Here is a 14,457-nt window from a genome sequence, read left to right as displayed (position 1 = left end):
TGCTCATTTTCCGAAATTGACCGAGAAAACCTATAGTAAAAATTAAAATGTATTGGTGAGCATGTCTACCAGTTAAAACCATACCAATGGGAAACTCCTTGTTTATGACGTCACGGGCCCAAACAGCGCCCCCATTGATGACGTTGAAGACCTCATTGGATAAGAGTTGTGCACCGTATTACATTAGGTGTTTTGACAGAGCTTCGCTTTCGTGTACAAAACCAATGGTCCGTCACTAAAACAAAATAGTTTGTAATACTTGGTTGACTGCATAATGTTGTGAGTAAGTACACACAAACAAACTGGGGGACAAAAACAGAGGATGATAGGGTCCTCGGTTGTTAGACGTTCTCGTGTTTGAAAGTGTGTACAAAACCACTGGGAGGCATTACCAAAGAGTACAAACAAAAGAGGGACAATAATGATGTGGTCCATGGTTGCTGGTGTTTACATGCTTTAATGTGGGTGTGTTGGGTTGAGGGTGAGAGTCTCACTTCTTTTGCATGTCTACTGTGGTAAAGATTATTGATATCCAAAACGCTGTACGCGAACCGCAGACAAAATCTTGAGTCCCAGAGAAGGCTTTTCGTGTATTATGCGGACGGATTGAAGCAATGCTCTCTCTGCTGCAAGAACTCAACATGGTTTACAATATTATCCCCTAATTAAAATAATACAATCCATTCTTAAGTAAACAAACACTAGATAGTAAGTATCATTAGAACCTTATCCGACTCGCTGATGTCTCTGAAATAAGATAAAGAAATTTACCAAGGCTTAACTTCCATCAGTCAAGTAACACTGTGGGCAATGATGTAACCAAGCGTAAGGACTCCTTGTCATGTTTATACACGACTCATTTAAGCTTGAGTTAGTACGCGTGGCGTGGTTTGGGCTAACTTGGGGAAGCCCTCATGCCAGTTGTCCATGGCCCCGTATGATAGTCTATGCGGCTTGATATGCGCACGCCGAAACGGCCTGTCACACACCGCGTGACGCCCTGTGTGTCACCGCTAGCTACGCCATATAAATCCAAAACACATGCTGGGGACGTCGACTTTACGATATCGTACACATGGTATCTGATTCTTGAGTCGAGTCTATACACAGGCCAAGACACGTTGATTATTGTTGTATTGACAGCCGATTCACATTTCCGACGGGAACACAAACTAAACATTGTTTTACACGTGTGTGAGCAGGGGACATCATCCATCCATCGCTGGTGAGCTAGCCCGGGTACTCAGGAAAGTTTCTGTCGGGCTCGATTTGCTCTCCAATCCACGCTTCAGCCTCTTCTCTGATTTATCTTCTCTTGTTGAAAGATTTCTCCCCGTAAGAACCTGCTGGCGTGTCAATTGATTTAAACGCTTCTTAAAAACATGACTGTTTGACTTGCGAAGTGCGCTTCCGAATTCCATCACAACAAGAGCGAGGAAACTTTACTAGTTGACAATCAAAACGGTTTTTATGACTTTTGTTATTTACCATGGATCAGTCTCGAAGTAGTTGCCGATATACCGAGATGCAACCCATGTCTTATTATGACAACTACCCTGGCCCTGCTACCAACAGCGATATGGCCAACTATAACACACTGCCCCACTCCATGTATGTATCCAACGGCTATCATGATGGGTTACACAACGGAGCGGCCTCTCCCGTTAGAGGAGGGGGGCATTGCTACCCCACCCCAGACGGCTCGAACTCCTCGGACAGCTGTAGGGAAGAGGACATTGAACACGTCCTAGCCCCTGGGTACCCCGGGGGTGGGGAGAGAAGGTGCTTACTGTGGGCTTGTAAAGCGTGCAAGAGGAAGAATGTTGCCGTGGATAAGAGAAAAGCTGCCACCATGAGGGAGAGACGACGACTGAGGAAGGTGAACGAAGCCTTCGAAGCCCTGAAGAGACACACCTCGGCTAACCCCAATCAAAGGCTGCCCAAAGTGGAGATTCTTAGGAATGCCATCGAGTATATCGAGAAGTTGGAGAGATTGCTTCAGGTGGAGAAAGGCAACGGGGAGAGTAGTGAGATGGAGACGGCGGAGACGAGCTCCAACGCGTCCGATGTTATGGTAAGTCCGGTGTTTTTAACCAAACAATATTGTCGGTAACACAATGACCGATACAACCGAAAACCACACATAGGCACAGTCATGACAGTACGTTTACAATGTTTAATTGACGTCACTTATGCATCACAATTACTGTTCTCTGGTTAAAAAAAAATGGAAACTGCAAAGAGTAAACAAATTACGCAGATAAATGGAAAACAGCAAAGTCAACCAAACGGTACCAAAAGCATCAGTTTTAGTTGTTGGTAATTACGGCATTCTAACAGTAGGTATACCGTGTACTGTACATGCTCTACACTGTATCAAGCTGTTTGGTAGTTGTCAATGATCATGATTAATCATATCAACCTAGCCAATCAGGAAACCTTGAAAACATATGCTGCAAATTTCAGGAACTTTTATAAATTTTTAACGTTGCGTAACTTCTGTGTTAAGCTGAAATTTGTTTGTATATGTAATGAGTTTTCACTGTTGATATCTTTTATTATAACCATTAACTTTGAAACTTGTATGGCATTATTTATATTAATATGTATCACAATCGCGTTATATATAGGGCCTTTGTTAAATATAGTTTTTGCTGGATAATTTGAAACTTTGGAAGGTACCACAAGGAGCGTGACGAGTCTGAAATGCAGTACCGTCAGAACGGCACTCAAGACGGCATGAAGCTTCCGTGACTTCATGCCTCATTCCGATCATGACTTTCGAAATACACTGCTAAGGTCTTCCTACTTCACGTTGAGTACAAAACGGCTTTGTTTGGGGCTGGGGGGGGGGGGGGCTGACAAACTTATCCAAACCAAATCGTGTTTTACAATGTCATAGTATAAATATTATAACTGAATTGATATCATGATTTACCAGAAGAAAAAATGTAGAACGATGTTATGTCCAGAAATTTTCGAAAATCCAAATGAAGGGCTTGCATCATTATTATTGATCTTGCCTTCACAATCCATCTCCCATGTATTTGGACCTTAAACAAACTTGCATACTTTACTTTAAACGTGTTTAGAGCCAGCTATTTCCCACTGATACACACGATGGCTAATGTACGAGATCACACCGACACGAGTCAAAAACTCACGCCGTGGAATTGCTCTAAAGAGTAGGCGTATACTACCAGGTAATCCACGGTGATCCAACAGTGAGGCAGGATCAGTTATGAGTCAAAATGAATGTTCGTATTATCACACTCAACTTCCTCATTCCTAAACCTTGGATTAACAGACGGAACACGCATGAAACAACGCGATGTGCAATTCCATACTGATATTATGTCACCACTGTAGTCAACATCAGTCATCTTGTATTTTTATGTGTTTATAACGTGTTTTAAAGTGATTTAACTTTAAAGTGATCTAACTGCATAACATTGACACAAATTTAGACAGTATAGTCTGCTAAGGTTGACCCCAATGAACTTTACCGTGTATACCATTTGATTGGAGGAGTTTACATGAACAGGGGCACCATGAAAATGTCACTCTCTAAATTTCCCCCTTAGAAACAAAAGCGCATTTGTTTGTCCACTATTTGGTTTTGTAACCTCCATAGATCAAGTAACAAACCGGAAATATTTGAATAAAAGAAACATTGAATTAACAAAAACATGATCTAAGGTATTATGAAGTCGCAATACCGAGTTGAAATCACTATATTACCATCGAGGTAATATACCTCCATGATATTACAGCACATGTACTTGCCATTAAAATGATAGAATTACGACTGGATTAACCTTGTATGTGCAAAATGTTATCCTCAAGAATTGACGAACTCATAATTGTCTCAGTTGGTTCCTTAAACGAACATTTGAAAACGAACATTAAAACCAAATGGACTTTTACCCATTTATCCCCCTGACTGACATTTATAACGCAATAAAAGTTCAAAGGTTATACAAATTAAGCCGCGGGTACCATGCACCTTCAAACAGCCTGAAGGCATGAAGGGCCGCCTACCAGCTACACCAACGGGAGCTATTGCTTGAATGAACGGATCGTCACGATCCAATGCGAAACTAAACACTCCAAACATTTGCACATAAAACAGAGACTACAACTTCCTGTGGCGAGGTAAAAAAAAAAACTATATGGCTACGTGAGGCCAACACCTTTGGCCAATGTTTATAAGAATCTAAGATATGTCAGAGAATCAACCAAAGTAAGTGATGTCTTGTTCCATTGTTTCGAAGAACATCAATTCGATAGTTGTTGAACTGAAACAGTGGACAATTTCACCAATCAAGTTTGAACTCTCTAACTTTATGAAAATATCGAAATGTTCTGCACCAGAGAATCAAGCATCAGAGTGTCAGAGACAATCAAGCAATGTAGGTGGTAGCTTGTTCCATTGTTTCGAATAACACCAACTCGATAAGTTGAACTGAATGAAACAGTGGACAATTAATTTCACCAATTAAGTTTGAACTCTCTAACTTTATGATATATCGAAATTGTCTGCATGTTAGATATTTTTTCTTCCACTATATCTTTTATGATATGCTACTTCTGGGAAAAGCTCTGACCACTAGATATGTCCCTTATTGAGCAATTATGTCTCTTCAAAGGTTATGTTCACGAAAGTTCTCTATGGTATCTCGCATCAGCGGTACAATGTATTGTTGGAGAGGAGGCTGTCTAGCAAACTTTGCAATACGAAAAACCATCATTCAAAAAGACGTGCACTCATCTCTTATTTTTAAGACTCTACTCACTTTACTGTTATGTTATGCATGATCGATAATTTGAAATGATAGACAATGTAAAAATTACAAACCATTTTACTTGCGACCACTCGTTGTTAATACTAAAGTTTAATCACTAGTCACAAAAGGCGAACATCTACTACAGACAACACTGGCGATAAAACAGAAGTTTCCAGTTTGACCATTTCAATTCAAAACCCGCACGGTCTATCAAGATGCTAATGTCAGTTTCGCAACAGTTTGACGAGCACTTGACCAATGAAATGTTTCCGACGACTGCTTCGTGTAGCCTGAGGTATAGATAGTAATAAGGTGCAGTCTTCTGGGACCTGCCCCTACGGAAATAGAACACCCAAACTATACCCCGCCTTGGGACTTGACTTAAACACTATGCCGTTGGCTACTTTAACGTTACACTCTATTAGCCCAACATGTCAGACAAGATTTAGTCAACTCGACTTTGAGTTTTTACATTCGCATTGGTATCCAACCTTTGCAAGCATTCGGTTTTCATTCTTGTGTTTGCGATGTGGGCAAAAATTCGTAGTATAAATCTCTTGTTTTCAAAGTTTAACAAGGGACATACAATTAATATTGAGTTGCGGTATCAACCATAACATGAGAGATAACGGTGTTGGTAGTGAATGTTGATTTTGTGGTGGTTAACTTTTAGATGTAAAAACCAAACTTGGCTATAAATGAACATTTTCAAGAAGGAAACTATAAATTAATAGTTAACTTGCGGGTTCAACCATGTGTAAATCTCTTAGGGTGAGTGTTGGCTCTGAAAAGAGCCGGTTGGGTCTCGACGTTTCGAACAGTGTACTCTGCTCGTCTTTTTCGAAGAGTTGCGGTTACACCAGCAGGACACAAATATTGGCTGGTCAACCAACCGTCTTGTGGAATGTCTCGAAAGACTGTACATTGGTAATTACTTCAAAAATTAATGACCATAAAAACTTGCTTGGTTAAGGGCACCAGAGAGCTGAGAAACGACATAATTTGAAGTAAAGCAGTTTCGGTGAAAGGGGTAATTTTTCACCCAAAAATGTATCTGAGAAGAAGCCATTCTCATGCATCTGAAAGCATACAATCTATTATGCAACAAGGGTGGTTTTTCTACCATTATTTTCTTGCAAATTTTTCACCCACATGTATCTGAGAAGACATCTGAAAGCATACAATATATTATGCAACAAGGGTGTTTTTCGACCATTATTTTCTTGCAATTTCGACAACCAATTGAGCAAATATTTTCATAGATTTGTGTTGTTTTATGCATGTATACCAAGTGGGGAAACTGGTCTTTGACAATTACCAAAAGTAATGTTCTACCATTAAAATTGAACACCACAACGCGGTTTTAATTTACCACACCGTGTATTGTTTCCCTTTCTCAATCTTCTCAAATTGCAATGCATCTTTCACCAAATTTGTCCCATGAAAGAACTATTTTGATGAAGATAAACGTATACGGAATAAAAAATATATATTGGTTTATTTTCTTAACTTAAAAAAAGATTGCATTTCATATACACAAATAGCTATCATCGGGGGAATTTCCATTACCCATTTTTCTTTTCACTATCAGCCGAAACACGTCTTTAAAGGCAGTGGACACTATTGGTAGTTACTCAAAATAGTTATTAGCATAAAAAATTACTTGGTAACGAGTTGGGGAGAGGTTGACAGTATAAAACATTGTGAGAAATGGCTCCCTCTAAAGTGATGTAGTTTTCGAGAAGTAATTTTCCACGAATTTGGTTTCGAGAACTCAAGTTTAGAATTAATTTTTATTGAGGTCTCGAAATCAAGCATCTGAAAGCACACAACTTCAGGTGACAAGGGTGTTTTTTTTCTTTCATAATAGTTATCTCACAACTCCGAGGACCAATCGAGCTCAAATTTTCACAGGTTTGTTATTTTATGCATATGTTGAGATACACCAAGTGAGAAGACTGGTCTTTGACAATTACCAATAGTGTCCACTGTCTTTGAGACATCAGTGTGCTTAATGCATCATTTAAACTGTGCTAATTATTTAGCTATCAAAGTAAGGCTACGTTGGGTTTCTGACCAAAATACATAAAAAGAGAATCACCTTTTAGGAATCGTCTTTCCCCTTGATTGCCAGCCCTCACTGGTTTTCCCACCAGATCAATCCAATGTGGTTTTCTCATTTATTCCGATATTGACATAACACGCAGTAACACATGATTTAAATTGACAGGCCTGGGTACCTGTCATGTCCACGGACAATCAAACCATTTGATGTTAACATTCCACTTTTCAATTCGCTACTATTTGAAAAGCGCTGGCTAAATTGAAAGGCATTTTCAAATGTCAAGATTCACTATCGGGCCCTGAGATCTGGCAGAAATTTTGATTTTTCGAGATAATTAGGGAATTTGTGGGATCACGGTTAAACAGTTTACCAAATTGTCCGCATTAAAATATCATCAGTTTAGTCTCTTTGAATAATTGGGAGGTATTTTGATATTTGTATAATCCCTATATGAAATGTTAAGATCTGACAACATTCATAGATGTAGATTTAATGATAAATCTAAAAGAATTATTTAAATATATCGAGTATGTCTGAGTTCTGTGATTATTACTTATGGCTATAGAAACGACTTATGTTTATCTCCTATATTAAAATGTTTACCTTAACATTGGTTTAAAGATTATTAACACAAGTGTATCTCATAAATAAAGTTATCTCTATTAACTCTCCTCTCTTGTGCAAGTTTAAGACATCGTTTCGAAGTAAATTGTTTTCTTGATGTTAAGAATATCCGACAAATTATAGCCTACACTCTCACATTCCTTAAACGTTTAATATTTAATAATATTCCTTAATGAGCTAATCAAGATGACTTGAAATTCCACCAATAAACATTCTCTCTGTGTCATTCTGTTTATTTCATTTCTATGAACCTTCTACAATGGCTTTGTGGTTTCTGACCATGGCTTTGGTGTACATTTACAAAATCAACTGATATTTACCAGAAAACATGTTATTCCTGTAAAGTGTTCGTTTATGCTACAACAAGAAAGCAGTAATAGTACACGGTCAAGCTGCTCATATGAAATTAAAGAAGGGGAAATGGAGGGAAATATTGTGTATATCAGGGGCGGTCTGACACGAGCGTGCCGAGCAACAACACGCCGTGGGGGCTATCCTGCTGTGACCTGCCCCGACCACCGCCGCTAAGGCCACGCTCGCGGTGTCCAGACCGGTGACAAGGAACCCTTCACTTGTTCACCAGTTGATTGGATCGCTGAGGTACCCCGAAATACGGCGGGTAGACTCTTAATTCGTGCCCACCGCCTCATGGTTGTTTTCCTGGGCTTGGGTTGATTCCCTCATCCGACTTGAGCTCTGGGGTTTCCTTGGATCGGTAGCATTGGATCAATTCAGTTTAGGGTGTTTTGACAGTGGAATCACATTACGACACGTGATTGGGGGACATTATAAAACATGATTTCAGCCCTTGTATGTTTTAATTCCACGCATACTGTGTGGCATTTCAGAATATAACAAAATATAATTACTTTATTTTCCCGAATAGGTAGGTTTCAAAGTTTACATTAGAAGTAGGCCCAGCGTGTGTGTTGTTATGAGGGGATAGGGAAAAGCCGCGTTGGCAATGCACTTTAGATGTGGTTTCTTGACTCTGTTGACAATCGTACCACAAATCTGGGTTGTAACAAAATCTTAACTTAATCTCCAATAAATTGAAGGTTATTTTTCTGGAATTTTCCCAAGCATTGTTTTTCTGCCAAGATCTTTACACCCGTGCACTATATACCAAATCTCTCATATGTTTTTAACTGCAGTTTTATTTGTTTTTATACTTGCGGTGTTTTCTCGCGTGGTGTACCGATCGCGAAGCCATAAAGTTACCCCTCTCTAGAGTCGGCTCGAGCCATAAACCCCAGCAACTCCCGAGCGTCAAATAATTCTTCCTGCCTGGCTCCCGTGTTCTCGCCAAAGCTCGCTACCGCTAAATTAGACAATTATCGGCGGGGATCAACCTTCGCACGGTGAAATAGCTGGCTGGATGTTTTGGGTCTCAATGGTGATCTTTGGCGCCCGATTTAGGTGGAGATATACGACATCGTATTAAATCGTCTGCTTGTCCGCGGTAAAGAATAAGAATGCGCGCTATGTGAGTCACCAACCTTCACCATAACTTCATGCTTTACCTTGAAAACGAAAACGGATAAATTCTCACTTTTTACTGCGAGAATAATTGAGTAAATTTCTAATAGCGGTGGTATCCATCCAGTTAATAATACAATATTTTGGGAAATTACAAAAAGCTAGTTGGTTAGCAAGGCGTTAATTTCGGGCTGCTGGTGTAGATTTGTAATTTATGATCAGAAACTAAGTCAGATGTTGATGACCTGAGATATCGTTTGTGAAAACCAGTGTCGTTATCAATTAATATTAATCATATCATATCATATCATGATCACTTTCTTTCGCGTGGGGTAAAACGTCTCTATGGGCTTCATTGTGGAAAAGAGCAGAGCCTATGGTTTCGCATTGTGATAATGAGTTCCCAATCTTTACCGCGCGCTTTCTTAATGTTGTTCATCTATGAAGTTCATGTATAGGTGTTGGTATCGTGGCGTTTACTGCTTTCTCGAACACAAATCTAAAAACAATATTGTCTTTGTTATTACATAATCAGCAAACCGATGATATAAGAATAGTATTTTGTATCACACAACAGTATATCACAACATATTGAGAACTTGGTGAGTGGGGCTTGTTGTTCCCTATGATGGTGACGTCACACTTGGATGCACCAATATAACTTGGTGTTGACGATTTTCGCTACCGTGGCCTGTGGTTGTTGTTTTTCCTAAGATGTTACACCAGTAAATGAAGCATTTGCAATGCAATTAAGAACATAACGTCACACCTGATGCCAGTATTTGAAACGTTAGTTCCCATCACCCAGACAGTGCAACCTAATGATATCAAGGTTGTTTTTCAACTTGAAAATCACGAGTTACTACTATCTTGTTTGTCCACTTTGATTTGCAAGTCTCAATTCCCCAGCTATTGTCTATCACAGTCAATTTCAATAGAATACCACTCACAGACCGTGACCCATATCTTTGATGATGTCCATATTTACCTATGCAGTTGGATTCAGTTGAAATTATAGATGATCGACGAGTTATTTACTGTCAAATTCATATGTGAAATATTTGCGGTGTTCATTACCTGGGAAATTACATTGCTACTGAAGAGAAAGCTGTTGGTTCCACCGCAATGGGCGGGACTCTATGGTTACTAGAGGAGGGCATCCTGCTAGGGGTCAGAGGTCAACATGACCAAGGCTTGTTGCACAACAAACAAGTTTGTTCTGTCACTAACAAGAAAAGCCATACAAGCTTCTAATAGAAAAACCCTCAAAACCAAAGATATCAAAACATAAAAGAGTAGCCACACTACAGCCAACTTGATGAATTATGAAATACGGGAGACTGGATGGCTGTGAATGAGGTATGGCTCTGGTATAGCAAGACGTCTACTGGATTGTAGATTGCAGAATAATGGGCCAAACCTGGCGCACAGGTCGTTGCGACCCGGGTAAAGTCTTGGGGCTTTGGTCCTCAAGGCGCCCTGGTCGTTAGGCAAACGGGTCTGCTAAACTACTCAACTCCCAGTCAGTGTAGACTCTATTGCTAGTCGAATCTCTAAGGGAACCGATTGAAATACACCAACAAAAGACGACATAGGCCTATCCACAGAGTTCACTCAAAAGTTTTTCTTCTTCTTTTGAACGGCACTTTAAAGCAGTTATCGCGGCCTTGTGTTGTCTGCCCGTTGGGACGTCTTTGCAGTTTGTACACAAATCTCTGGTAAATCTGCCACGATTTCTGAATAAATCTTTTGATTTCCATGGCTTTCCCCCAAAAAAAAATTCACTAACGAGTAAATGCCGGGCGATTGGTGGATGCTACTCACTAAATCTAGAACCGATTGGGTTTCGTTTGTATCGGCCGGTCATAGAAATTCGATTAACTAAGAAGTTCAAAACAAAGAGCCAAGCCATCTGATGTTGGCCTAATTTGGTTTTGCTTAAACAGTTTTTCGTCATTTTAATTGACCGGTGTTTTTGTGCTAATTTACTAAATATTTCTACAGTATGAGGTCACAGTATAATGGGGATAGTTTGCGCCGAAGTTTTGTGTATGTTGTTGTCGGTGTTTCTGTTGTCGGTGTTGCTGTTGCTGTTGATGTTTTTGTTGTTGCTGTTGTTGTTGCTGTGTTTGTTGATGATGATGACGTAAGTCTGACGTCCTCTTTAGGCCCATCAGTCTTTTATTAGCTAATAAAGAGCGATGAAATATCCACTGAGGCTCAGCAGATGGCGGTCCATTAGAAATGATTGAACGTTATTATTGATGGTACCTACACGAATTAATGCACCAAATGCTTCAATGTCAAAAAATGTCTTTCCTTGTACATCATTACTGCAAAGTCTCTGGCTATATTTACAGCGCTAAGAAATAATATCATATAACCATTGCTTCTTCGTTTGAAATGATATGACTTTTCTGCCCGGGGCACCAGACTACCTCTAGATTCAACAGTTTCCGTATTTGGAAGTAACTATACACTACACCATTACATCATAGACGGCACCTATTCGCAAATGGGCCTCTATAAGTGCCGTTACAGACTACAGCCGTACAACAAAGAAATTAGGGTACAAAAATACTAAAGAACAAGAAGAAAAACATTCAGTTCGAAAGCTTTTATGTTTCTAACAAATTTCTGGAAAGTTATATTTATAGCCCAAACTTCGTTTTTAAGTTACACTAGCTCAAATGGAGAATGCCAACAATTTAACAAAAAATAATTTTGTTTAGGGTGACTTAAAAAAAGAAGAGAAACACGAACGAATAAACAACCAACCGAATACAAGAGCAAGTCGAGCACTCGTCCTGAGAGAAGTACAAACAGGCTAAATTATTTATTTGTGATTTGTTTTCGGCAAAATGTGAATCTATATTCGATTCGAATAATCATTGTATAATCATTCTAATCAAATTATGATGTAAATTTACAAATGATAATTATTAATCTACAATTGAACTTAAGTATAAAATGCAGCAGGCAACTTGTTTTAATAGCAACGATCGATAATGGTCAAAGTAGATGTTTTTATCACTGTTCATCTGGATACCATTATTGCGTATTTATTTAGGTCTACTTTTAGCAGTGCTGATTGGCGGTCAAAGGTCATAATCCCAGGGCGCCTTCACCCGGGACGGGTGCTTGATCGCCACCGTGGGAGTATGTACGAATCTCCTTAGAGCTTGCTCAGAGCATGGAGGTAGAAATAGCTCAAAGTAAGACAACATTATTGCGAATGATCCTTCAGCTGGAACGTTCTTTGATGTAAGCAAGAAGCAATGTGGGAATATATTTCGTTGGAACGCTGCACAAAGACTTTTCACCTTTCAAACGGTCATCGGAGTCGGGAGAAAATAACGGGAAAACCCACCCTTGTATCCGCACGTTTCGCCGTGTCATGAAATATGTTTAAAATAATAATTCTCGATATCGAGAATTGATATTGTTTTACTGTTTTCTCAAAAAGTAAAGCATTTCATGGAATAATATTTCAAGTGAATTCTTTCACCACATACCTTCTGTAAACCCTGTAAGTTATTTGTAAATCTGTGAACTTTTTTTTTTCTGTACCGAAGGGGTCCAATGGCTTTAATGTCATTCTGAACTTAGTTTGAACTTGTGAGTGTTTTGAACATTATTTAAATATTATGACTTCCGTATGGGTGAATCTAAACAAACATTCTCCATTTCTATGTAGTTAAAACTCCTACCTATAATCACATGCAATGACTTTCATGAGGAGAAAGGCCTTGATTCGTGTACATGTTTTAACCGAACCGTAACTGCATCCCAGTTTCAATTACTCGACGGGATTGTCCTTGGGTGTCCGAGATTTGTTTAATATTTAATGTTTTTGGCGCTTTGCTTCTTTCCTCCAAGATGTGGTTAAGTACGGTGGGTGATACTCCTCGTGTGAATCAGTGACAGACGTGAAGCGCAACGCCTTTAGGTTGCCTGCCCGTGGTGGACGGACGTTATCAAAATGGCTAGTTTCCGACACCAAGGTTGTAGTGATTACGTGTTTGCATCTTCTACAGTGTACATACATTAAAGGGAAAATACTTTGCTTGACTTTTTAGAACATTATTATACTCAGTAAAACATTATAAAGTATATGCCTAAAACCAAAACAAATATTCTTTATCCCCGATGCAAATTTAGCATCTTTTAAATCGTTGCAGTACCCGCTGCTAAAACATAGTATTCGAACTGCCGCTGGCTACAAGACAATCTCGGTGGTCTAGTTGGTATGACACCGATCTAGAATTGCAAAGGTCGTGGCTTCGAATCCCACCCGAGTAATATGCCTGTGATTTTTTTTGCACAGAACTCGGGAAAGTGACAAGTGTACAGTGCTAACACACATCGGTGTGCATGGGTAACCAAAATGAATATTCTGAAGTGTTATCTCTTGTCTGTCAACCTTTTGTAGTCACCAATAAAAACATATAACACAATACAACACAACATTATTTTAACAAATTTGTATACTGGCCATCCATGTTAGTTTTGTTTCAGAATTGTTCACACCATTTTGAAAAACAACTATTCCAATTTGGATGTGTGTGTTTAATGGCAGCAATTTTGCACACCTTTAAACCCGATACGGTCAACACAAGCGAAGAAGGGTTCCTGATGTCACTTCGCAAAGCATGAAGACAGAGTACCACTTCTAACGTCTTACGTGAATTAAGCGGAACCGTAGGATCTTGTAAGTTGTGGTTAGCCTAGTTAGTCAACGGAAATAATAAAGCCTGGGGAAATTGGTGGATTTCCTATGTATTCTCACGAGAGGGCATCATACACGTCTCTATACTAAATGGCAGTTGTCACGCATTGTGGTGTGTGTACAACGGATCTTGATCAGATTCAGTCCAAGCGAAATATTCGAATTTCTCTGCCAAAAGTACTAACCTAGATTGCCATGAGTCATTTGCGCTAATACAATAGCCGGGGAATAGTGAAATAAAACAAAAATGTTGAATCAATCACTCTTTGTTAAAATCTTGCCATTTCCAAGCTGGTAGGATAGCAAGCATTTTTGAGAAAACAAGTGTGTTAGTCTACTCAGTACTGTATGTCATTAATCGTAATGTTCGTAATGATCAAAAGGTGATTATGGGGGTGGGGGAAACGTGTACATTTTAAAGCAATAAAATCAAATCAACAAATGAATGTTTCACACAGAAAGTGAATGTTTCTTATTTGCCAAACGAATACTTTGAAGACTACTCTAAGTATTCGTTTACCAGGATCTCCAAAATATGCAAACGCAATTTTATGAGACCCATACAAATTGTTACAATGATGAGCCGAGTTTGCTGTTCAGAATCAGAATGTCAAAATCGTTGTGATATTTGTATTGTGCAAGGCGTCACTACTTCCTAATGGGGGAAGTATTCTCAAGATGTCGAAGCTGTACTCGCATACTACAATCACTTTAAGAAGCTATTGCACTCACTCGTTTTTGATCGGGTTTTATCACAAAAAATGAAAAGTTGC

General features: G+C 39.2%; 1 protein-coding gene across 1 annotated transcript in view; it reads left to right on the top strand.

Moving 5' to 3' along the window:
* The first annotated feature begins 1,068 nt into the window (after window positions 1-1,068).
* The window catches only part of LOC117291891 (transcription factor SUM-1-like), a 28,959-nt gene continuing 15,570 nt past the window's right edge, over window positions 1,069-14,457 (top strand). Inside the window, exon 1 of the mRNA XM_033773887.1 lies at window positions 1,069-2,074. Coding sequence (XP_033629778.1) covers window positions 1,490-2,074 — 585 coding nt within the window. The 5' untranslated portion in view covers window positions 1,069-1,489. The remainder of the gene's footprint in view (window positions 2,075-14,457) is intronic.

This window comes from Asterias rubens, chromosome 6 (assembly GCF_902459465.1).
Source record: "Asterias rubens chromosome 6, eAstRub1.3, whole genome shotgun sequence".
NCBI classification, from domain to species: domain Eukaryota; kingdom Metazoa; phylum Echinodermata; class Asteroidea; order Forcipulatida; family Asteriidae; genus Asterias; species Asterias rubens.
This window is presented reverse-complemented; position numbering and strand designations above follow the sequence as displayed.